This window comes from Phoca vitulina, unplaced genomic scaffold, assembly GCF_004348235.1.
Source record: "Phoca vitulina isolate PV1807 unplaced genomic scaffold, GSC_HSeal_1.0 scaffold17, whole genome shotgun sequence".
In the NCBI taxonomy this organism is placed as follows: domain Eukaryota; kingdom Metazoa; phylum Chordata; class Mammalia; order Carnivora; family Phocidae; genus Phoca; species Phoca vitulina.
Window position 1 is genome coordinate 4,830,166 of NW_022589720.1, and position 25,155 is coordinate 4,855,320.

The 25,155-nt window shown below is 49.3% G+C and overlaps 1 protein-coding gene across 1 annotated transcript in view; it reads left to right on the forward strand.

Annotated features, from left to right (window-relative positions):
* Nucleotides 1-17,016, forward strand: part of UBE2QL1 (ubiquitin conjugating enzyme E2 Q family like 1) — a 35,732-nt gene extending 18,716 nt beyond the window's left edge. The window contains exon 2 of the mRNA XM_032415245.1: nt 15,702-17,016. Within this exon, the coding sequence (XP_032271136.1) occupies nt 15,702-15,833 (132 nt within the window). The 3' untranslated portion in view covers nt 15,834-17,016. The remainder of the gene's footprint in view (nt 1-15,701) is intronic.
* The last annotated feature ends 8,139 nt before the right edge of the window (nt 17,017-25,155 follow it).

Genomic DNA, 25,155 nt, shown 5'->3' on the forward strand with positions numbered 1-25,155 from the left:
GACTTTGATCTGCCTTCTCGATTATAATGGTGTCTTAGGGAAATGGATAGCTCTAATGCAGTTCAGTTTCACAGCATTTATTGAGTTGGAATCAGATGCCCTCCTGCAATGAAAGTGAAAACAGGAGATATCGTAGGTAGAGACTCAGGCCAGACCCTGCATCGGTCAGTGGCCTTCGGAGGCCGCAAGCGCCGGGGACGAGTGAGCTGTCCTGGTGGGACTGAGTTGCAGGTCGGTTACTGTGTACCAGCGTCGAGTCCAGATACACAAAGGTCCTTCTGAGACAGGGGATGGTGTAATGACCTGGACGGGCCCCTCAGAGCGCCTGCCCTTCCCAGAGGGCGGTTCTGGAAATGGGCCTTTTCCATCTCCAGATGGTCCACTCGAGTCAGGGCCTGCGATGAGCCAGTTCTATAATATTATAGCCTTTATCATCATCATCATCATCATGATTTGGGATTCTTGCCGTTAATATTACTGGTTCTATATTTCATGAAGGGGCCAGAAAAAGCGTAGATTGAGTGATAACACACAACAATGTAATGTTGTATGTTTAGTCTGTCTAACTTTTAGAGCTCTTACGAGTTTTTTTCTGATTAGAGCCATGCTTACTGTATAAAATTTGTGCAGTACCTGAATTTACAAAGTAGAGACTGCAAGCTCCGTGATTCTGCCAGCCAGAAATAAGCACCTGAGGATGGTCATCGACCACGTTTAGTCATCCGCTGTCTGGGGAAGACCCCAGCCATCCTCTGGCTCGTGTTATCACGTAACTTCTGCAGCTCACCTCCTTAGGCTGGCCTTCTTAGGAACACACATGCAGACTTTCCTGGGAGCGATGCCCAGGCATGACTCACTGGCATCAGGCCTGTGCATACTGACCTTCTCTAGGGATTGCCAGAATCTTCCAGAATGGCTTCCCTGGCCAGTCCATGTCCCTCCTCAAAAGCCCTTGGTGTTACCCTCCATCCTGAGTCTTGCCCTCGACAGGTAACATGTGGTATCTTACCTCTGTTTTAAAGGGTAGTTCTCTGATAATCGGTCAGTTTGGACATTGCCCTCTATAATTTTCAGCTGTTCTGATTCTTTTCTCTGAATATTTTTCCCTACTTTTCTTTGGGTTTCTGGTTATCTGGCTTTTTCTTGGAATTCTCTGATTTCCAGATGTAATTTCTTGTGTGGGTTTTAGACGTTGTGAATCTTTTCTCCCAATATATGCATTTTCTCTGCCTTGGTCTCTCTCATCTTTTATTGAAGAAAAAAAACCCTCTACTTTTGAAGTTGTTCCTTTCTCCATCCTTTCATGGTAAAAGTTGTATTTCACGTGAAGACCGTTACATCACGAGATATGCCCTTCTATTTTCTTCCACTGGCTTTGTAACCTTTGCCTTTGCATTTAAATTTAGCCCATTGTCTTCGTGCGTGTTGTTAGGTAGAAGTCCAACTTTCTTTCCCTCTGTGTAGTGAGCACGTTTCCTGAGCCCTGTCTACCGGCCCACCTGACCCTTTTCCACTGCCTTTTATTCTGTATTTTATTTTACTTTATTTTATTTTATTTTATGTTTTGCCATTTTTATCCTGTGACAAGTCTCCACATAAATATGACTCCCTTAACTGCCAACTCCTGGACAAATACTGTATTGCCTTTAGGAACAGCCTCCTAATCTAACATCAGATAGCACAAGACCTCTTCTTTGCTCTTCTTTGTTTTTTATGAATCATGAATGTTCCATGTAAGTTTTTTTCAATTACTCATCAAGAGTTTTGCACATAGTGGTGATTTACTTCCCGCAACAGAGCATCCCCTGAAATCCAGCATGACCCAATGGACACATATTTCCTGCACGTGGTCTCATGTGGCTTGGTGCCCTTTTCCAGCTGGGGCACGTGCCCTTGAGCTCACAGGGACAGGGGACGAGAATGGGCCAGCACATCCGCTCCTAACGGCCCCCACCCAGAAGGACATGCGTCACTGCTGCCTCAGTCCACTGGTCAGCACTGGCCATGGGGCCACAAGCTGATGGTGGGAGCTGGGAAGCACATGGCTGTTTGTAAAGCTTTAACCTGTCCACCACGTCAAGTTCATCAAAAATGGCCATGTCTTAAACTCATCACGTTGTACCCATTAAATTCATGCAGCTTTTTGTATGTCAGTCATACCTCAATAAGTGGTTTAAAGAAAAAAAATAGCTAAGCCTTTAGGATTTTCTGTGTGGGCAGTTGTACCATCCACAAATAATGAGGTCAGCGGAATACTCCATCCTGGTGGCACAGAAAAACTCTCAATATCATGAGAGGCAGATAAACAAAACCAGAGCAAAACTATTATTTTCGCCAGTTCAAATATGAAGACGGAAGAAGCTTGATTTTTGTGTATTTGGATCTTAACACAAGCCAACATAAATATGAAATAACAAAGCCAGGACGATTCATTTGAGAAACTGTCCTTCCACCGTTTAAAACATCACTGCAGAATCTACCTGGGGTCAACTGTTGTGTCGCCAGGAACGATCGTTTGGGTGGTTTGCTCCTAACTCCCTCCGCATCTCGTTAGCGTGCCCTGTGACCAGCCCCCACAGACGTTTTGACTGCAAACAGGACAACATATTGCAGGAGTTGTTTTCAGTAAACAGGAGAGATTTGACTTTGAAATTCCAGTTTTCTGAACATGTTCACGTTATTAATGACACTTGATGGAAAGCTGTGCCGGAAATTTGGTGCGGGCTGAAGTTTCTAGCCTGCCAGTGCCAGTGGACATGGGGTCTAACAGGCACCGCCCACCGCCACCTTCGTGCATCCGTGGGGGTCACCTGTCCTCCACGTAACACTGGTTCTTAGGCTCTTCCTAACGACGAGTGTGGGCCGGGGGTGGGGTGGGGGGAACGGGGCAGTCCACTGCAGGGGAGGTTGGGATGTCCGGGCTTATGCAGAGGAATTGACAATTCTTAGAGCCGGTGGGATGCTGACGTGTCCGGTGACTATCCAATCACAGTTTGTAGAATGCACCATTTCCCAGAATTTTGCATCATGGGGTTCCAGCCTGTTCCAGAACTAGGCTGGGGGTGTGGAGGAACATGGAGGAACACTGTCATTTACCATTTCTACACCACTGAGACGTCTTCCTGCTCTACCCGGTCATTTGCAAAACTGCAGAGGGTGGGGGTAGGAAGGCAGGGCTCAACGAGTGTGCCTCTGCGTGAGGCGTAGATGAGCTAACGTGTGCAGAATACCACGCAGGACCGGGGTTGGGGAGTGTGTACTACCTTTGCTTTGGAATTCTAGCTGGGACGTAAAGTAGCCTTGAGGTCAATGTTGATAATGCTTCAAGATTCATCGTTCGCCCCTCCAGAAGCATGCTTGCGCACCCACTGGGTGCTGGGTATGTACGGCGCGAGGCTGGAGGTGAGAACTTGGGCACCACTCCATCTGCGTGCCACTCCGGCCACTGGTGCTTTCCCGTGCTCGCTCCACAGCAAGGATGTGCCCCTCCACCCCCGGGGTCTGAGGCTGCGGTGCTCAGCATCCACCTGGGTTTTGATTAGAGATGAGCCCCGCCCCCATGTGTGCAACAACTCAGTGTCACCACGGAAGGGACTGGACTGGAGGAAGAGAAAGACCTCCTCCTCTGGCCCCAAAGCTCAGTGCCCTCCTACAGAGGAGGAAACTTTGGAGAAAACAGGAAATGAGTCAAATGTAATCCTGATTAGGGGTAGGGTGGGGCTGGGGTGGGCCTAGAAAAGGACTTGTGCGTCTGATGTAAGTAAATAAAGTGACCTTTGTTTTTCCTCAAGGGACTGGCACAATTGGATATGCTGCCTAAAAAATCTATGTAGTACTTAAATACGATTAGGAAATGCTCAATTAAAAATTGTGCCAATATCATACAAACGTGCTCATGATCTAGGCACGTTTGGGGTGTGGGCCACTAGAGTGGACACCCCGTATTTCTATTCCCATCACCTGGTGTTGCTGTCTCGAGCACAGCAGAGTGGCTGGGAGCATGGACACTGGGGCCCAACTTCGTGGGTTCAAGGTCCAGTTCTACCACCTACCTTCTCTGTGACCTCGGCAATTGAACTCGGCCTTGGTTTCCCCATCATAAGGGGAGTCATAGCAGTTCCTCAGCCATGAGGACTGAGCGAGTCTATACGTGGCAAGCTCTTAGGACAGTGACTGGCACAAGCTTTACCTATATTGTGTTATAAAGTATGCACTGTTTGAAGATCCCCAGTGATGTATATAAAATCACTGATTGAATTCTTCGCTTATTATAATTTTTACTTAATCAGAGAGAAAAGATCCTATGGCAACACCATTATACAAATAAAAGAGTGGAAATCAGAACATCCCCAAAGTAATGACCTAAAAGTAATAATAGCCATCCCAGTTGCTTATAGAAAATCACTTTTTGATTTTTATTAGGTCAGCCAAAATCAGTCCCTCGGTTTTCTAAGCTGTTCAGCCAGAGCCTAGAAATTTGAATTTAGAACCAACTTCTGTTCTTGATTGCAATCTTAAGACTATTTTATGATTAGAATACTGCATTTTCCAGAAAGATCCCTGCTCCTTGCTTTCTCAACACTTAGTTATTTTATGCCGTATCTTTGCCCTGCGTTTTCTTACAAACAGAAAACGTGAGTGTCGGGACTGTTACCTGCATGCACTATCAGATACAGGAAGCTGGGATGATGGTGTGTAGCCTGAAATGGTTTGAATCCTTTACTTTTATCCCATTATGCATAGCACACTGCCAGTGGACTCTAAATGCTCAGAGCTCTTAATTTAATGAGAGACCAGTGTTCAGCAGAGGGTGGGGGTAGGAAGGCAGGGCTCAGGGGTCATGGAGGGGTGGGAGCCGGCAGGGAGGCACAGGAGGCCAGGGTGGGAGAGGGACTGCAATGCAAGGAGCAGCAGAGCCCAGCCATGGGAGCAAAATGCTGACATCCGGTGGATTCATGTTCACGGTGCAGAAATGCACAGGCTTTCCGGAACCTGCCTCTGTCATGGGTGCTGGATTTTACCTCGGGACCTGCCAGAATGTGTGATGTATGAAAATGCTCTTCATTTTTTAAGTCAGTGCATTAGGACTGCTTGAGTTAGGGGGAAAGTTCATCACCCACTGTGGACTGACGTGGCTCGGAACACTTGGCAGTCCTCGGGATCAGGCTGGCAACGCGCCTCCGGTGTTGCCCAGGTGCTGGGTGAGTGTCTGGAGATCTCCGGGGAGCTGGTCTCCCTCCCTCTTCTCTGCTTTCCCCGCAGCACTCGGTCTAATAGTGGCCGCGAGGTGAGGGAGCCCTGCCTCCTCCATCCACCGCCCTGGCACCTCATTAACACCTCATTACAACCAGTGCACAAAACAGTCAAAATTGTGTTCTCAGGGCAAATGCAGGCGGGGTTCAAGCTTACTTACTCTAAGGTGTGTGGATATTAACAGTTCTCCAGGGACTCAGAAATGCCCGCCTCCACCCATCCTCGAAGGGAGTTCAGAGAATCAGAGCCCAAATCGTAGCCTTTTCATGGTTAAATTTTTCTGGAAGATAGTCCCAAGGTTCCCAGTGATTTCAAAGTGTCATGAGCTCTGTTTATTTAGTGTTGCAGAATTTCCTGTAGGGTTTGGAAGGTCCGGTGCCCGCCGTGTTATGTGGCTGGAGCTTCCTCTGTTCTCACAGATGGCACGGCCTGGGGAGGTTGCAGAGCTCCGAAGGGCCACCGTTACGTCGCAAAGACACGCATGCCTCCTGGAACTGGAAACCGTCTCGAGACCAAAAGCATGTGTTACCTCGGTCGCCTGTGAAACCCTTGTGTTACTTCTTGATGTGATTGTTCCAGAACAACCCAATTTGGGATTATTTTGTCAGACTCATGGACCTCCTGCCAGTAGGCCCTGAGAGTGGGACACGGCTGCCCCCTGTTCTGACAGGTGAATCCCCAGTGATGGTTCCTGTCACACTTCCCAGTGACATTCTTGGTCTCCCTCATCTCTTTGGAGTTCCCTGCAGGGCCGTGAGGCTGTCACTGTTGTCCTCGCAAGAGAACGCTCTTCCATGCGACGCTGAACGGCGGGAGTGGGTGGAGGGTGTTGCTGGTTCCGGGGGGGTCATAAAGTCAAGAAGACCGCGGGCCGGAGGCAGGTCACCTCTCACTGTCGTGGGGTAAAGCTAGAGGACTGAGGGACCCATGTCAGCAGACCTGGCTTCTGTGGGTCGGCAGGCACGAGGAGAGCAGAGTGGGCGTCAGCCATGGAGAGAGGACGACCCGGCCTCTCCCACCAAGCTCCCCCCAGCCCCGAGTGCCTCCCTCCTCATCCTGTTGGGCAGCAGCCGAGAGGCTCCGGGTCCCCAGGGCCTGCTCCTGCAGCTTCGGGCAGTTGGAGAAGGTGGGTGGCCACACGTCAGCGTGAGTGGGGTCCTGGCCCCCAGAAAGGAGGGTGCACTGAGGACTGAGCCACCAGGAATGAACAGGTGCACTAAGACACCTTTGGGCCCTGGGGGAAGAACTTTGATCCTCATCCTTTTCAAACTGTGTTCCAAGAAGAGGGGGAAATAGGGTGCCCTAAGGAAGGTCCAGGGTGTGGGGTTGATGAGTGACCTGGATTCTGACCTGGAAGGTCAGGCTGGTAGGAAAATGCCACGTTTCCTGCCAGTCGCTCACTCAGGGTAGAAGGATGCAGAGCAATTGTCCGTAAGAAGGCCAGGGTTGCTGAGGCTAATACAGTTAACATGCACCTGTTCGTCCCAGGGGAGCCAGGTCCTCGGGAGGGAGATTTACGTGAATGGAGATATGCCAATGCGTGGAGCGTCCAGTGACCAGTGTCCCTGACAGCAGGGACAGAGGCGTGCTCCTGGGACTTCGCTAGAACCCCACACATAGGCAGCTGGATTTAGCTCGTAAGTCGAAGACGCTGAAGGAGTGGCTGTTTTGTGCTGAACAAATCCTTTAGCCTTGAACATGGAACACCTTGTCCTTGGCTTGGCCCGCCCACGAGTTCCCTTTGCCTTCTCTGTCTAGCGAAGGTGGAAACTACACATTGCCAGCCGTCTTGAGGGACCGCGACCGTGCGTGAACAGGTGTCTCCCTGAGGAAGGCCCACTTGCCCGGGTCACAGAGGAACCAGAGTCGAGGAGGTGACCAAGGTCCACAGTGTGGCGGGAAGAATGGGCAGCTCCAGGGCACTGATCAGCTCGGGGTTTAGACACACCGTGGTAACTATGGGATGGCAGGCCTGGAGCCCCATTTTATAAAACGGGTGCAGAGGGACGAAGGGGGTTCAGTGACCTCAGCCCATCCCCTGTCCAGTGGGAGAAGGCCAGGCTGGGCAGCATTTTATGGAGTCTATGGTCAGTATCTTGTTTTCCTACACTTGCATCCGCAACCGTTCTCCTTATTTCTGAGAGCCGGCCTGGCCTTAGGCTCCAGCACTGCTTTGAAATCCTGTGTGACTCTGAGAACATTACTTGACCTCTCTGTGTCTGCTTATTCATCTGAAAGCCAGGGTTGATTATAGCGAAGCCTCCCTGGTGGGCTTTCGGGGAGGGTTTAACCTGTGTGTTCAAACCCCGTCCTGAGAACGATGTCTGGCAGACAGCCACCCTGACTGCCTTTAATAAGTACGTCTAGCTGTCACTTACTGTGTTCTGGTGCCGCTAATGGAACCCACGGGGACCCAGCTGCTTAAGCAGAAGTATAAGTACTAGTGGAATCTCCAAAAAAAAATTTTTTTTGAAATGATTATCTGAAATAATTTAAATTTTTAGCAAAAAGTTTCTTTTTCTCTGCTTACTTCTTCCAGGAAAAGACCATCTGTCTCAAAAAAAAGATTCAGTAATTGCTAGAACTTTCTTTAAAGTGTAGAGGAAAGAGATGCTTGTGTTTTGCAAGCATCAAAAATATCCACGAACCATGGCTTTGGTGTTGCCAGGGGCTTGAGGATGTCTTACGATCAGATTAAATAAGGTAGCTCCGGTTTAATTCCTCCTGAATATTACCCGAGTTTATATAAAACTGATCCTGGCTTTGACATCCTGAGATGTTCTCAAATTTGAGAGAAAATATCTGAGTACATTTATTACCTGTTCATTGGGAAAACATTAGAGACTCTAGGAGAGAATAGGTTACCTAAGATTTCTCAATGGAAAATTCTGGAATGTTCCACTAAGCAAACAGTTTTCTTGAGTGAAGAGGCTTTGTATCCTGGGCGATATTCTGGAACTTTGCCCTGGTGAGAGTTAATGCCATGGGAAAGCCGGTCAGTGGTCTTACCGGGACAGGGAGCTTGACTCTGGCCAGAAGTGCTTATTTATTCATTTACTCCTGCCTCTGCCCCCCAGGCTCCTGGGTTAAGCCCTGTGCATCCCCCTCACCTGGTCTCACCTGGTGCCTCCAGCAACCCGCACCAGACCTGTTGGGTGGTAGGCACTTAATAAAGCTTTGGGAAATACAGGTTACTTTCTTGGGACTTTTTTATAGCCAAGCTGTACTTACGAACCAGGCTTGTTTGATATCGATGTACAGAGATTGCTTAAGTGTAAGGCCAAGAAGAGTTTTTTATGTTCCGATTTCATGACAAATCAAGGAAGCATCACACTCCGTGGGTGGTTTTCCAGCACTCACCGGGCACCTGCATGCCCACTGCCAGCTGACGCCCCCCTTACCTGCCCCCGCCCACGGAAGCCTCAGCTCCTTGCTTCTAGTCTCGCCTGACCCCCCGCCCGCCCCCCCTCCCTCTCCCTGTCCCGGGGCGTATGCTAAGACAGTGTGGTACTCCCTCCGCATCACCATGCCCCACTGCACACGGTCCAGTTCCTGGTTATCCTTCTCCAAAGGCTCACCCCCGAGGCAGGTGTCAGTGTGCGTGGGACTCAAGTGTGGAGACAGGCACAGGGAAAGCAGGTCACTCAAGAGCCAGTGGCCATGTCCCCTCCTTCCTCTCTCCCCTGGGGACCCTCCCCACGTCTATCATTTGGACCCTGTGTTGAGAGAGCCCTAAGCACTACGTCCAGCAGCCTCCTCCTGCCCTGGGTGCTACATTTCTGATACACATCCTGAAACCCCAACTGAAAGGGACTCAGAATCTGATCCTGGAAACCTGTTTCCTCCTGGAGTGCCCCGGGCCTCCTTAGCCACAGGACAGATTCTTCTCTAATTGACCAACATCTCACACCTGACCAGCCACCCACTTCCCAAGTGACGCATCCCAAAAGAAAACCTTACCTGGTGATTTGCCACCCACGGGAGAGGTCCAGACACTGTAGGATGGTGGTTGGAGGTCTATCACGCTTATCTCTGGAGTGAGAAGCATTGTGTCCCCCAAACGTATACTGAAGTGCTGACCACCCCACCCCCCACCTATGAATGTGTCCTCTTTTGGACAAAGGATCTTAGCACACATAAAGTTAGGATGAGGTCATGCTGGATTAGGGTAGGCCCTGATGCGTGGTCAGTGTCCTGGTAAGAAGAGGGAAGTTTGGAAACAGACCCATGGGGAGAAAGCCACATGGACATGAAGGCAGAGATCGGGGTGATACATCTGCAAGGCAGGGGTTCCTGACGAGGGACAACAAGCCACCAGAAGCTAGGGGAGCCATGGCAGAAATTCTCTCCTAAAAAAAAAACCCCCAGAAACAGGAAACTTGATCCCGTTCTGGCCTCCAGAATTGTGAGAAAATAAATTTCTGTTGATTTAAGCCCCTGGTCTGGCATTCTGTTACAGGAGCCCCAGGAATGAATACACTTCCTGTCTCGCCACCTCCCTCTCTGTCCTCCCAGGACCACCTGGACACACTACCCGACTTGTCCTTTGAGTCCACCCCCTGAGCACCTCCTCCAGGCAGTCCTCCCTGCCTGTCTAGCCCCCAGACCATGGTAAGTGCACCCGTGTGCACTCGCCCAGCACGCTTCCTGCTCAGCGCAGAGTGGGGGATATCAGAGGACACTTGGCCATTGTGGAGACATCGTGGTTATCACAACTGGCATGGGGCTACTATGGCATCTGGTGGGCTGAGGCCAGGGACGCTGCTAGGCATCCTACAGTGCGTGGTTCAACCCCACAGCTGAGAACAGTCCAGCCCCAGATGTCTGTAGGACTGCATCATTTTGCCCCTTCCCCTTCTGCCCTGCCAGCCCCTCAGCACTCCCCCTCCCTGCCCTGGCTGGTGCTGGGCAGACTCCCTGGCAGGCGGGGGGCATCTCCCACTGTAAACTGACCACCCTGCAAACGGGCTCATGCGGCCTGGGGCTTCCCTCGGGGTTACTGTGGGCTTCCGTCAGCAGTCATTCCACCGCAGGGACCCTCATAGCCCTGCTTGCAGTCTGAAAGTCCCCACCACAGCCACACTCACACGTACACACACGGGTCACTACACACACGAGCATCCGTGTGCACGCTCGTGCACAGACACACACGTGCTCGTGCACACATGTACTCGGACGTGAGCACACGCACACACACACACCCAGTTTTCCACGTGTGAGCACATGCGTGCACAGGCATGCATGCATGCCAACATGCACACTCATGCACACACACATTCTCGGACCCGTGGTACGTGCTGCAGAATCACATCAGCGCGTTGCCGCTCCCAGCTTCTGTTTGATGCCTCATTGGACAGGATCAAGCTCAAGTCCCTCCCTCGCTGACCAGCAGCTCCTGTAACTGTTTGGATTTGGAATCATTTCTTTGAAGCTGCCTTATCTGTTGTAGGGTCTTATCTGTGCTCTAGAATTTTGTAAGTTGATCGGCTTTGCACTTTAGGCTTAAAGAGAGGCAAAATCATGGCTGCTTTTCCAGGATGGGCTCCTTTCAAAGATCCGGAGGTTCACCTTCTCATCTCCCCCACGCCCAGCACCTCCTTTGCTCCGAGTTTCTCCTGCAGAGAGCCACGTTAGGGAGCGAGGCTGCCCCAACACAGCACACATTAGAAGCCCGTGTTGGAGGGGTTAAGGATTGTGAGCGCTTTTAGACTAACAATTACATGTTCAAAGACTTTGAAAACAAGTAGCCGCTCTGTAATTCAGCCCAGGAAATGAGTGAAAGAACCCCAAAATTTCACATGAGGAGTCTGGAAACTCTATTTTTAAAAGAACATAAGCCTATAATTCATGGGCAAATGAAACACAGAAATGCCACAAAAGTAGGTTTGCAAAGAAAAATAAAGTAGTAAGAAAAAAATCTAATCAAGGGAGAAACATAGAATGAGTGTATTTATCTCCACCTGTTAAAATAGATGTTATTAAAAAAGCTGGGAAATGAGCCACCTAAATGCAAAATACTGGATTTGCCTGAAGAACACTCTGTGACAGAATAAACCAAGTCATAATATCCACACGAAAGACAGAATTTTGTGTGTGTGTTTTCAAGAGTCCAGAACGAAGCTAACTTTGTCAGGGGGTGAGATCTTCTGTGATTGTTCCAAAAATAAAAGCCCCATTTATTGTGTCCACCCTGTGCCTGGCACTGTGCCAAGCATCTTACATGTTTTAACATATTAAATCCCTATAAAAATTCAATGTCATATCACACTATTCTTAGGTTTATTTTACAGATGAGGAAACTGAGATTCAGAGAGGTTAAGTAACTCACCCAAGGTCACACAGCCAGGAAGTGTTGGAGCAGGGATTTGAAGCCAGGTCTGTTGAATTCTGCACTCTCACCCCAACACACACACACACACACACACACAGGCTCCATGCCCCAAATTCACCAAGTGTCTTTTCCATTGTTCTCTAAATATAGCCAACTGTTTCAGCTTCTCCTCTGGGACCCCTTATGCCTGCCACCCACATGTCAAGGCTCAGCTAAAATGTCATGAAACATAGAAGGCTTTCTCGATTGCAACCAGCTCTACCCCCCTTCCCCTGCCCCAGCCCCGTGGTGGGACCCATCCTCCCCTCTGAGCTGTATGAGGACCAGAATCGTTTCCACCTTAGAAAACCCTGCAGTCCCAGTAGCCAGAAGCTCCTAACTCGAGGAAGACTGTAGCAATCCTTTGCCAAACAAATAGATAACGAACGGACTCCTCCTTGCTCTGTGCCATCTTTATCCGGTACGCCAGCCATTCCCAAAGGGGTGATTTTACCCCCGAGGGGACATCTGGCAGTGTCTGGGGACAATTAGTTGTCATAACTCTGGGGGGGCCACTGCATCTAGTGGGTGGAGGCCAGCAACGCGGCTTACCATCCTATAGTTCACAGGACCGCCCCCAACAGAGAAGGACCTGCCCATGATGCCAACAGGACTGAGGCTGGGAAGCCCCGATGTGCGCCTTCTGTCTCAGCAACCCATGCCGTGATGGGCTGGGAGCCCCTACAGGCAGGGGCCACTATTACTTTGTCTTTCTAGACCGTGCACCTGACACAATGAATGAATGAATGAATGAATGAATGGACGACTAAAACTCAGTGTGCACATTGGGGTCATGGAAACCACATAAGATCAGGGGATTGAACTGAGGACCTGAGTTTGGAGTTGCTTATTAGCTGTGTAGAAAAGTGTAGACGTGTGTGTCTGTATAGAATTGTTCATGCTGGATTATTATGATTGGCCCCAAAAAAGCTATGAGGTCAAAAAAAAAAAAAGACAAACCAAAGTACCCACTAATGGTTTGGTTTGACAAACACGGCCCTAGAGAACTGTATTCTCATTAGCCCTGTTCTGCATCTGAGGTTTTTAAGGTCGTTAGGGAAAAACTCCCTGGTTGCTCATAACTATTGGTTTACTGTCTGGGGCTCGGGAGAGAGAGGGTGTTTACTCATTTAAATTCTTACTGATCACACAATTTCACAGTGGGTTGAGTAAATTGTCACATCCAGGTCTTTTCACATTAAATACAAGTAGAGGTATTTTAGTGGAGAAACAAGAGTTATTCCGGGAAACCCTCCAGAAAAGACTCTTTGGTTATTAGTTAAATGGAAACAGACAAGGAAGAAATATGAATGTCATGACAATGAGAAAAACAGTTCTCAATTAATTGTAACACAATTTACGTTTTTCACAGTTCAGGATCTTATGTGACATTCATAATGATGCTGGGCAGCGAGTACTGTCCCCGCTTTATAGAGGAAAATACAGAGGTCAGAACGGCTGGGCCAAAGGTTTCCCCAAAGTCCGTGTTGCAAGGGACTGCACCTGGAGGGAAGAGTGGGAGCTGGCTCACGGTCAGAGTGGCCTTGAACATCAGGGGCCCCGGGCAGATGGAGCACCCCCCTTCTTGGTGCAGTGAGCATCTCAAGATCATCTCAGCAAGAACAGCTCGGCCACCCTGCGGGGGACCAGCCAGTGGAAGTGGTGCTTTCCAAGCTCAGTGTTTCCCTGGGTGATACTTAAACAGCCCATCAGAAGAGGACGGGCAATTGATGAAAAGAGATCTGTTAACTATAAACTAAAATGCCAGAGACAACAGAGGAGGGGAAAGTCTTCATGGGCAACTGAGGGCAGTGGAGTCCCAGAGAGCTCCGGTGGGCTTAGAACAGGCTCTGTCTCCTGGTCGCTGAATTGACTGAGTGCTGGGGCTTTATTTTCATACTATTTCCTGGGAAGAAAGGGAAACAAAGAGTGGTCTGTTCATTTGGGGTTCATTTTGTCTGTTGTTTTTTGTAATAGTTGGGACTTCCACAAAGAACAGGCAAAGTATGCATTCACGCCAAAAACGACGGAATATTCCAAGATTATCGTAAGCTTGTATTTGGCTGTTTTCAGTTCAGAATTACCAAGCATGCCACAAACTTCCAGTGTTCTAGACAAGAATGATAGAGATGGCTCGAATTTGCATTTTATACACAAGAATATAGCCTGATATTTGCTCCCCCTTGATGTGGAGATTGATGCAGCCCCCCTGCAAAATGCATGTGCTTGTGTTTAATGAAACAACTTCAGACTTTGATCTCAACCCATCAGCATGGTAATTATAAGTGCACTAGCTTTCCGTGGTCCCTTTTTATCAAGTATAACGATCCCACATAAGCAAAGTAGGAAGTTCTAAAATTAAAACTAGGAGTCATATCCTGGAGAGGCATGGGGAAGTTTCTGGAAGTCGGTAAATGGCCATCTCCTGCCTTCTTCTCTCCCAGTCTTCCTTCGCCCCTTTAGCAGCGCATTTGGTGTGAACCGAGCAGCAGGTTAGATAAGGTGGCGTTGCCCTTCATCGGCAGATGGACAAGTTCAGCCAGAACGATGTCCAGAGGGGTCAGGACACAGCTGTAACCCCGGACTTCCGGCTTCTTCCCTGGGCATGGGTCTCCGTCTCCAGTGTTGAAAGGACAGATGTTGAACCATATGTCCTGAATTTAAGAACACAGAACAGTCTTCCGTTCCTAGTTTTAGGGATTGGGTGCCCTTTTCCCCGTGAATGGCAAGGCCGATACGGCTGTGTTCCCACCAGCACTGTCCGTGGGTTATCCGGGACGGCTGAGATTGGGCGGACCTTGCCTGCCTGTGGTCACACAGGCCCAGGTGGCTGTCGTCCGGATGCCTGTCCAAGGAAGCACCAGCCCGGCCACTGGTGGCGAGGCCCGGTGCCGGCCCAGGCCCACAGGTGCGCTGTGACAAAGCCGCTCCGTGCTGGGCATGCAGAGAGACTTGTTGCTGAAGGTCTGCAAACGGGAGGCTGCTGGGGAGAGTGCGCGTGCTTGCTGGAGGGTCAAACTCAGCCAGGTCTTTCTGGGGTAGCTCCTGCCCCCCACCTGCAGAACGCGTGCATGAGATGCTCAGGAAGACACGCAGACCCCCCGGGGGGCTGAGGGGAGTCCGCCCGAGGAAGTGTGCGGAGAGGCTGTAGGAGTGCCCGCTCATCAGGACGCCTCTTTCGGGACGGCTGGTGGCGAGGCTGGGGAGTAAGACCGGGGGGACAGCCCTCGCTGACGGAGGCCCCCGCACTGCGGCGAGCGCCTCTTCTCCTTCAGTCTGCTCCTTCCCTCGGTTGCCAAATAAACCTCATTCCCACGGTTTTCTGGAAAGGAGGGCCTGGCCCAAGACACGGTCACATCAGGTGTGCCTTTGGGTTCCCTCTCCCTCGTGATCTAGAGCCTTCTGTGTCCATTCCAAGATGGATTAGACGCTCTTGTCCACTGCAGACGTTCATGTCCCATCTTTCCGGCCAGAAACACCTGTTCCCGGTGAGGGGGGTGGGCCTGGGCCCCTGCCCCTCTCCAGGGATTGTGTAAGGAGCGCTGGCCCCTCACCTTTGCTCCCTCTTGGGAGCCCTGGACAGCCTCCCTCCTCCTTGAAAATGGCCCCCCCGCCTACCTGTCTTCTCACGAAGTGGCTCCCACGTGACGTGAATTACAAGAAATTCACCCATTGTTCCTGGGCTTGAGTTTTAAGAGTTTTGAAATGTGTGTGTAAATATATAAATGTACACATCTAACTGTGAATCTCTGTCTCCACTGTTGTGGGAGAGGGCTGGAAGTCACAGCGCAGCATCCTCCGGTGGGGGAGAGGCCGTGGGAGCCCCACTTTGCCCCAGGGACACCCCACCATCTCTGCGGATGGCGGGTGCCCTCCTGGGACAGCCGGCCTTCCTTCCCAGGCCGTAGAGAGCGGAGGGTGGTGGGGGGGGTGGTGAGGAGCAGGTGCTTCCCAGCCCCCGAAATGAGGTGTCGGAGGAAGCCGGGCCCTCCCCTCCCTCCCCACCAGCCTGTGCCCCTGCTCTGCTTGGCGCCATCTAGGGGGCTTCTGACCTGGTTTTTCTTTCCCTCTCCCACAGGGGCGGATCTGTAGAAAGGCGGGCAAATCAAAAAAGTCCTTCAGCCGCAAGGAAGCCGAAGCTACCTTTAAGAGTTTGGTGAAGACGCATGAAAAGTACGGCTGGGTCACCCCGCCCGTGTCCGATGGCTGATGTGTTCGACGTGTGGGAGACGCTCCAGCCACCTGTCCACACACTCGAGTTCCCGACATCTCCTCCTCAACGCCGAGCATCCTCACCCTTTTCTACTCCAGCCGGAACTGAATCCTGAATGCCAAGGAGACGTTTAAGTTATTTATGAACAGATGTGTTTACAGGGAGAACGAGGGAGCCAACGCTGTTCGGGATTAGGTTTCGACTGTAAATGAGCGGCCATCTCGAAGTCACTTTAGAACCGGTGTTGAGATGGTGACATTCCCCAGCCCGCCTGCCCCTCCGCCCGCCCCCTCACACTGCCCTTGGCTTCTTCCCAGACCGCAGCTCCAAAGAGCAGGCAGGAGCCCCAGGGCCTGCTGCTCGACCCACTTACTGTGCACGGCACGTTCCCGTGTACTAGGAACGCCCTGCATCGCTGTGCCCTTTGTCTCTGTTTCTCTCCCGGGCAGGTCGACATAACCTGGAGACGTGTCTTTCTGTGGCCCCGTGTGACGACATGTAGACCTCATTCGTGCTATGACCTTTGGCTCCTGAAAACACAAATTTCATATCGCCAGGTTCTCGTGATTTAGAACAGCAACTGCCCCCTTCGTGAAAATGTGCTCCGTCCGCTGGCGCAGCGCAAGCCGCTGTCCCCTGGCAAGGCAGGGCCCGGGGACGGACGGCAGGGCTGCTGGAGCCGCCGTGGGCTCCCCGGGGCTCCGCGGTGGGACAGCCTCCTCGGTATTCTGGAACGCTCCCATGACACCGCATCCGTGTTCCTGTCTCCTCCCAGCTGGTCAACCCACCACCACGAGCAAGAGACAATTTCCCGTTCCCTGAAGTCATCGGACTCATTTTACTCTCCATGCTAGTGACAGGGAATGCCAGGACTGCCAAAGGACACCAAGGGATGGTCCGAGGACTTGCATGACCGGGTCTGTTCCTCACCCTCCTGTCACTTGTGTGCCCCGGGGGCTGGGCTGCGTGATGCGTGAGCACCCTCGCCGTGATAGCAACTCCCCGTTACTCCATCGCCCACACTTTCATTTTTCTCTTCTGTTAAGTTACTTAGAACTTTCTAAGAAACTCCATGAAGTGAGGAAACACTGTTTATAACAATACATGGGAAGAGGTAAAATGTTCATCCCAGGTGGAAAACCTTATTGGACGCATTTTAAATAAAATCATCCATACCTGACATACTGCTTCGAGAATCCAATCCCTGGGGGCTCGCCTTCCCTTTAAAACATTCCATCTGTCTTTAAAATTCAATATTCCAAATACCGTGATGACATTTTCCCGCAAGTTACAAAAAAATGAGTCTTAGGAACCCATGGTCTGTGCAAAACTCCAGTGTGTTAACATGGTCCCCAGCAGCAACCGGGGAGTTAATAGGAAGTGTGAAGGGTTGATTTGGCCAAACTTGGATTTTGCTGATTATATTTTCCCACTGTGAGGGAAAAGAAATCTTTGCTGATTACATACAATTCTTTGGGCAGTTTTGGCTAAATCAGGGACCTGTTCACTTGTCCAGGGTTGTCAGAGGTCCAAGAGACCTGCCCTCAGAGGACAGGGGTCAGCTCCCAGCACGACCGGCCATTCACCAAATCTACCCTTTCCCGCTGCTTTTATTTATATTTTTAAACACTTTCTCATGTGCCCCTAATTCACACGCAGCTCTGTCCGGACAAGATGGCAGCGTATTGAGGATGCGTGGCTGCCTGCTCACCTTCCCTCTGAGTAATAATAGTTACGAAATTCGATGACACTCCTTCATCTGATCCTCCCGAGTGGAATTCTCCATCCTGGAAACCTGACATTTAGCGCATGGTCTTGGGCCCTCGGGCTACTTGTGGTCATGGGATTACTCTGTGGGTTCCCAAGATACAGGACAGAAGCAGCTTGCTGGGGAAAGCACCTGAGCTTATTTCTTTCCAGATGTTTCCCTCTCCTGATGCAAAATGTAAAGCAACTTTCTTTTAAGAACCATGTGGATGCATTTGGATATATAGAGAGTATAGGACGTGTATAGACACATAAAGTATAGAACGTGTATAGAACCGTATGCAGCGTATCTCCAGAGCCGGCCGCTTCCAGGCTGGCTGCTAGCTGATTAGAGAACGTGTCCACAGCAGTTTGTGGGTTATGTCCCACCTGAGGGGCAGCCAGGAGGTTCGTGACCCCCTGAGGGTGGGCTCGGTCGCTGCCAACAGCAGTGGGGGGAGACACCCCGCCCAATCCCAAGACCCCCGCACACCCTGAATTTGATTTCTTTTGCATGTGACTTCCATTAAGTTTGCCAGGCACTGGAAGCTGTAGAAGAACTATTCTTCAGTGAAAGAAGTGCCATTTTTCACTTAAATGGGTAAGTTTTTCTCATTTTCAAAGCAGTGGAGAATAGTTAAAAATGCGACTATTGCTTTGACTCTGAGCTGGAAGAACTCCCTTTTCAGCGGCTGGAGGCATCGTAAGCCAACAGGGGAGCCTGGCCGTGGCCGTGTCCCGCTGACCCCGCATGAGGGGCCTGCCTGCCTCGGAGCCCAGGGTGGAGGGAGGCTTCCTGCAGACCCAGCAAGCGCCTGGCGGGGGTCTCCTTTCCACATAGGCCGAGAGCGCCGTCCTTCTTCAGACAGACAGCCGGGGGACGATTGGACAGGGCTGCAGACATTCATGTCCACCAGAGGCTACAGAGCCGGAGGAAGGAAAAAGTCATGCATGCTTCTCCTGCGCACCTGGAGGATTTCCTGGGCCTCCTGCAGCCGTCCTGGGGTGGCCCCTCCACTGCAGGCCACGGGCTGTTCAAGTTCCACGTGTGCAGGAAGATGATTGGCCCAACCCCCCCCAACACACACGCACACGCACACAGGACGCACACGTATGCCCTGGAAGACTCACAGTCTCTAAAATCCATGACTCAGGAAAAAAAAAAAAGAGGCTTTAGGCCCCACTGTTTTAGTTCCCAAGTTCACTCTATCAAAATTCAACCTTATTTCTTGAGAGGGAAATCTGGGGACTAGTGACAAAGACCCGATAGAAGGACAGGTGCCCTCCGTGTCTGTGTGAATCGGCAGGTAAGTCCACCTGCTCGAGCCTCAGTTTCCTGGCCTGTAAACTCCTATGGGATTTGTGTGAGAACTGACCTAAGCCGTGAGGGAAAGTGCTTGGGAAATCCAGAAATTGTCACATGAACATTGTGTGTCACTTTTCCAGTATGGGGAACTCTATGTTAAACAACGGGCTTTAATTAGAACACATTTAAATAAAAGCTCTAATTGAATAATTACAATGATTCAAATAGAATTAACTTGTGATCATATAGTGGTGTTCTGTCCCCAGTCCTCTACTGTAAGTCAGTCAACCAAACTTACTGGCCATCTCTCCACTCACTCTGACATAGGGAAGGGACAAATTTTAGACATGCCTCCTTCCCTAGAGGAACTTAAAAGACAAGAATAACACACAGGAGGGGCACCTGGGTGGCTCAGTCGGTGAAGCATCTGCCTTTGGCTCAGGTCATGATCTCAGGGTCCTGGGACTGAGTCCCGGGTTGGGCTCTCTTCTCAGTGGGGAACCTGATTCTCCGTCTCCCTCTGTCGCTCCCCCTGCTTATGCACTCTCTGTCAAATAAATAGATAAAATCTTAAAAAAAAAAAAAAAAAAGAATAACAGGAGCCACCAACGAATGAGTGGAGACCTGAGGCAGCTAACTGCTACACTGCACTGTGGACCTTGTAGACTTTGTCCGAGCCCAGAGGTTCCCTGAAGGTGGTCAGGCCAGGCTCCATGGAGAAGTCAGGGCTGAGGGACAGCTGAGCAAGAGGGAAGAAGGACAGGTGTAGAAGTGAGGGAGGGCCAGGGATGCCCTTGTAGGGGACACAATGTTCGTCCCCGTTGGCCCTGGAGGGGACGCCTGGGCAGCTCCTTGCCACTCTCACCTGCAGTGGCCTCTCTATAGATATGATTTTAGGAGGCAAGACACATGCTAAACTTACAGCCTAACCTGGGGTGTGGGGCTGGCCCCTTCTCTAGAATTATATTTCAGTGTTTTATCTGAACCCTTCTAACAACATGCAAAATTTTAATGGAATTTGCTTTCTAGAGGGGCAGAACTGGCTTCCCAAGTGCAGTGAGGGTTGAACCACGGAATCTGGGATGTCACTTAGTCTACCTTCAGACACTCTGCAGGGGAGGAAACAAGCCCAGATGGGTTGAGTGGCGTTTCCAAAGTCGACTGGAGGGGTGAAGCCAAGGCCACCCTCTTCCTGGTGCTTTCTGATCCTCCCTGATGCTCCCCAAGGACCATGAGGCAATTCACATGGCCCACATTCAAGAGCACACTTTTGAGCTCACCGTTGGGTTGACCTTGAGCCACAGGCCTTCCCAGCTAGTTGGGAAGCACCCAGAGTGATGATCCATTACACAACAAAACCAAATTGGTGAGAAGGCAGTTTGCACTTCCAAGTGCTCTAGGGAGCTATGGCTTGGAGCTCAGCCTGCGGGATCATAATTAATACTCTTTTCCTCCAAAGACATTAATATAATATGCAGTTTTCCTTAGCTTTATGTTATGCTCTACCTTATCTTTGTGATTTTTGCAACCTCCAGTTTACATAATACAGAGTTTCACTCAACCCCAGGATCCATCTGACCCACATGATGTGGCCAACGAACTGGAAAGGCCAAACAAACACTGTTGGCATCCAGGGAGGCAATAAACGATATTCCCTTGGTTCCAGAAAAAACAGAGGAACGAAGTATGCTGGCAAAGAGATGTAATCAAGGCAGAGTACTTGAATAGAGTGTAGATACAAAGGGAAGCAAGGTTTAGTTTCAAGGTCATAAGAGGGCTAGACAAATAGCAGAGTGCCCAGGGGAGGGAGTCAGGTTCCAAGGTCATCCTCTTGGGTCAGTAAGGCGGTATGTGTTGAAGGAGTAAATATCTGCACTGCTTCCCACTGCAGACTGACCCTGTTTCTCCTACAGAGGGTGCTTCCTCCTTTCTTCCACTGGAGGTAAATTAAGTGGCCGTCTGCTTTGTAGACATGCATTCACTTTATATCGATAGATCTTGGTGATGTCAATAACTGAGCAACAATAGAACCATTGTAGCTGGATGTGCTTGGTTTTATTCCTACTCACCTGTTCCACCAACATGACCTTGTTTCATGCACATTGTCTCCATTATGACCGTAGTAGGATGCCAATCTACACATCTTGGGCTCCTGTGAACTCTCAGACTGTCCTCACAATTCACACTGAAGCTTTGGTGTATACTCTTTCTAAAGTTGTCCAATTCTGTGGTCCTCAAAAGGAGGGGGAGGAAATAGGAAATAGGAAAGAAATGTTGACTTTCAGAAGAGGGTGAATGCATGCATGAGTCAATCTAGAGGCCCTGCCCTCAGGGGAAAAACAACAATTCAGAAAAGCAAGACTTTAAAACCAATAAGTGTCTTTCCATTGAACGTTTGTTGAAGTCCTTGCCTGGTCTATGTTCAGTGTTCGCAGGAATGTCTCTAAGTCTCCGTATGCATTTTCCAACGTGGTCCATCTCGGGTGGCTTCCAATCATGTGCTGCCCTCTGATCTTTTGTGCTTGATTTACTTGTGGTTTGCTAACTCAGAACTTTGAAGCATGTCACGAGTATTCTCTACAAAAATCAATGAAATATAACTGAACCACATCTAATTAAGCATCACTATGATTTAGATTTCTCCTTCAGCTTCCGTTTGCATTATAAAGATCGTTGAACATGTTTGCCAAAGAGTCCCATTAAAGTTGAAATTGTGTGCTTAGCACAATACTGTAGCCTAAACTAAGGCTCAATTACAGAGAAATTCCTCTGAAAAACTGTTATAGAGTAGCAATTCTAGAATGTGACAATTTTCACACACCCTAAGTTCAATCTGTTTAAAAGGTATTACAGCTAATTTTTCACACTAGTATATAAATTGGCTTCTAGTTTTTATTTTAAACTGTTTATCAGAGAAATTTCCCAGCCTTTATGTCAATATTGAAATCATTTTCCAATCAAGAGCACATTCTTCTTTTAAAATCTGAAAATGTGACTGTGTTAGTATTGAGTAGGTGAGGGCTCTGGGATCAAACAGCCTTGAATCCACCCTCTGCCTCTTCTCACACGTGGACAAGGAACTTAGCCTCCGAGACACTCAGCTGCCACTTTCTCACCTAAACTAGGAAGTGAGTATCCACTGTGGAGGGTGGCAATGATGAGACAGGCAGTACGTAGGAAGCATGAAGCCTGTGCGTGGCCTGGAAGTGATATTCAATATGTTATTTTAGAGATAACAGTGAGAGTGATCTGGCATGACCAAATCAACAGCTTGAGTTGCGTGTTGGAATCTACTTGAGGTTGTCCATGTCATCCCTTTGGGGGAAGGCATGGTAGAGCCATCCTCAAAAGGCTGTTGGTTCTGAATTTCTCTTGGGCAATGGAGGTGAGAATGTGACTGGACACTCTCCCCAGAACGTACTAAGCTCCTGCTGGGTGGGGGAGTGGATGGCAGCGGCTTGGGTAGTCTCTGTCCAGGGACATAGTTTTCTCAAGGCAGAAGTTAAAGACCCAACGGGATTGCACCTGGACCCTGACACTAAGAATTTAAGGTATGGTTTCTGAGTCTATTGGTAGGAGCTGGTCAAAAAGCACAAAATGGGGGCGCCTGAGTGGCTCAGTCCATTAAGCGTCCAACTCTTGATTTCGGCTCAGGTCATGATCTCAGGGTCCTGGGATCGAGCCCCACCTTGGGCCGCATGCTCCATGCTCAGCAGTGAGTCTGCTTCTCTTCCTTTCCCCTGCCGCCCCACACCTATTCACACTCACTGTCTCTCAAATAAAGAAATAAAATCTTAAAAAAAAAAAAAAACGCACACAATGCATGTGCTTGACCTCTGCTTTGTTTGCCCCTTAAGTGTTTATCTTAAAGAGTTCTATTCCTGCCAGAATAAACACAACATATTCATAGAAACAAGGTATTTTTCCTTGTTTCCACGGGGAAGTGGTAGAGATACTGATGTGGCTCTACACAATCTGACTGCCAAAACGGAGATTTTTATCAGCCGGATGGTGTTTAGTCTGCTCTGCCTACATGGGGAGGGATCCTGGACAACCATGCAGGGATTGGCCAGGGTAGAGACAACAGGGTCAGGATACGGCGGTTTTGGAAGTATAACTTTTTTTTGTTTAAATTTATCCCATAACATTTTTATTTATATTTTTAAATATTTATTTATTTATTTATTTGAGAGAGAGAACAAGCGGAGGGGAGGGGCAGAGGGAGAGGGAGAAGCAGGCTCCCCGCTGAGCAGGGAACCCGATGCAGGACTCGATCCCAAGACCCTGGGATCATGACTTGAGCTGAAGACAGATGCTTAACTGACTGAGCCACCCAGGTGCCCTCCCAGAGCATTTTTAAAAGATTTTTGGGAGGGCCATGAAGGGTTTTCTGATAAATGATTTTGAAGGTTAAACCAATTAAATAATTCTAGACAACATGAATAAACTTTCCCGTAGCAAACCATTCCTACTTTTTTTTCTGTTCCTACATTTACAAAGCTTTTAATTTCTCAAAGACCTCTTAGAAATACCTTCTCATATCCTCTCCGTAGGCAACGCTGCGAGGAAGATTTGAGGCAGCCCTGGCCAAGATCAGAGCCAGGAAACAGGCATGAAAAGTGTGAATTGATTTTTCTAATCTGATTTTACTTAAACATGGTCAATCTGTTTCCCGTGTCACTAAAACATTACATGAAGTCAATCCTAAAACAACATTTAAGTCTCTACCTTCAGGGAATATTTCTGGCTGTGACTTTCCAGAGTTTGCCCCTTTGAAGTAATGCAGATCACTCTTCATGTGACAGGACTTCTTACTTCTACCACATTCACACGCGTGCGCACACGTACACACACGGGAAGACGCCTGATTTATGAAATCTGATGCTCATTGTTTCAGAGATTTTTTCACTTGACTCTGCTTTCCACATTTGTCGGTGTTGCTTTTCCACAAAGCATAGTAGCTTCCCAAACGAGGTACAGTTCCATGCAATCCCATACTGCTCCTTTGTTCTCCTGCCTTTAGCACCTCCCTGGGATCCCTGTTGTCACCTGCTGGGGAGCTGGTGTCCTCTGTCCTGTCCCTGGAGCCCTGGACTTCATGGCATCCAGGGTCAGAGCTTCCCACCACACTTAAATGGGGGAATAAAAGCTGTTTTTAGTAAATGATGGCTTGGAGCTTGCTAAATTTACTCTAGAAAGTGTCGGAAATAAAAGCAAAGGCTCCCACTCCCAATCTTCGTGCCAATGATTTATTTAACAAATGAACTGGAAAGGGCCTCAGAGATCACTGGAAATAACCCTGTCATTTACTTTAGTTCCATCTGCCCCCGGCTCAGTCCTCAGCTCAGAGTCTGTTCAAACACTTCCTTCCCAGCACACAGAGGTTTTTAAATGAGGCTATTCCAAGACTCCTAACAGTGAAAGGACTTTATAACCCAGAGACCTCATTTTTCAGATGGTGTTTTAAGGCGCAAGAAGTTACATTCAGAGTCCAGGGTCTTCATCTAACATATTATAAACCTGGGGCCAGAAATGGGGGCCTTGTTATTTCTAGTGGTGTTACCTTGGAAGTGTAAAATATATCTACATGTGCACACGCGTGTGATGCATCGAAGAACTAGGGGCTATCTTAGAGCATGAAGGAAAAAATATGTATAAGTACATAGTAGTGGTTGAATAGTGGTCCCCAAAAAGATATGTCCAAATCCTAAGCCCCAGAACCTGTGGACTCAACTTTATTTGAAAAAAAAAGTCTTTGCAGATGCAATTAAGGTAAGGGTCCCAAGACGAGATCATCCTGGATTCTGGCTGGGGCCCAAATCCAATGACAGGCATCATATAGGAGAAAGGCACAGGGAGATCTGAGACACAGACACACAGCGAAGGTGAGATGAATGGGGAGGCAGAGACTGAAGGGATGAGTCAACACCAAGGATCGACAGAAAGGCTAGAGGCCAGGAGGGAAGCATCCGATGGATTCGCCCTCCGACCCTCCAGAAGGAACTATGCCTGATTTGGGACTGGTGTCCCTCCTTCATGGATTGGCAGCTTATCTGATGCTCTCTCACCAAAAGCTATCCCTTTGAGCTTTTCTCTTTAAATCTCCCAAAATGTTTAAGTACCAAGATGTTAGTGACATCGGTGCTTTCTTAAGTAAGGAGGAAAGGTCACCATGGTGTGACAGTGGGCTCCAGGGGTGGAAGGAAGAGAGCCGGAGGAAGTCAAAGGCTTACGGAGAGCAGACCAGGAACAAAGATGCCCCCACTG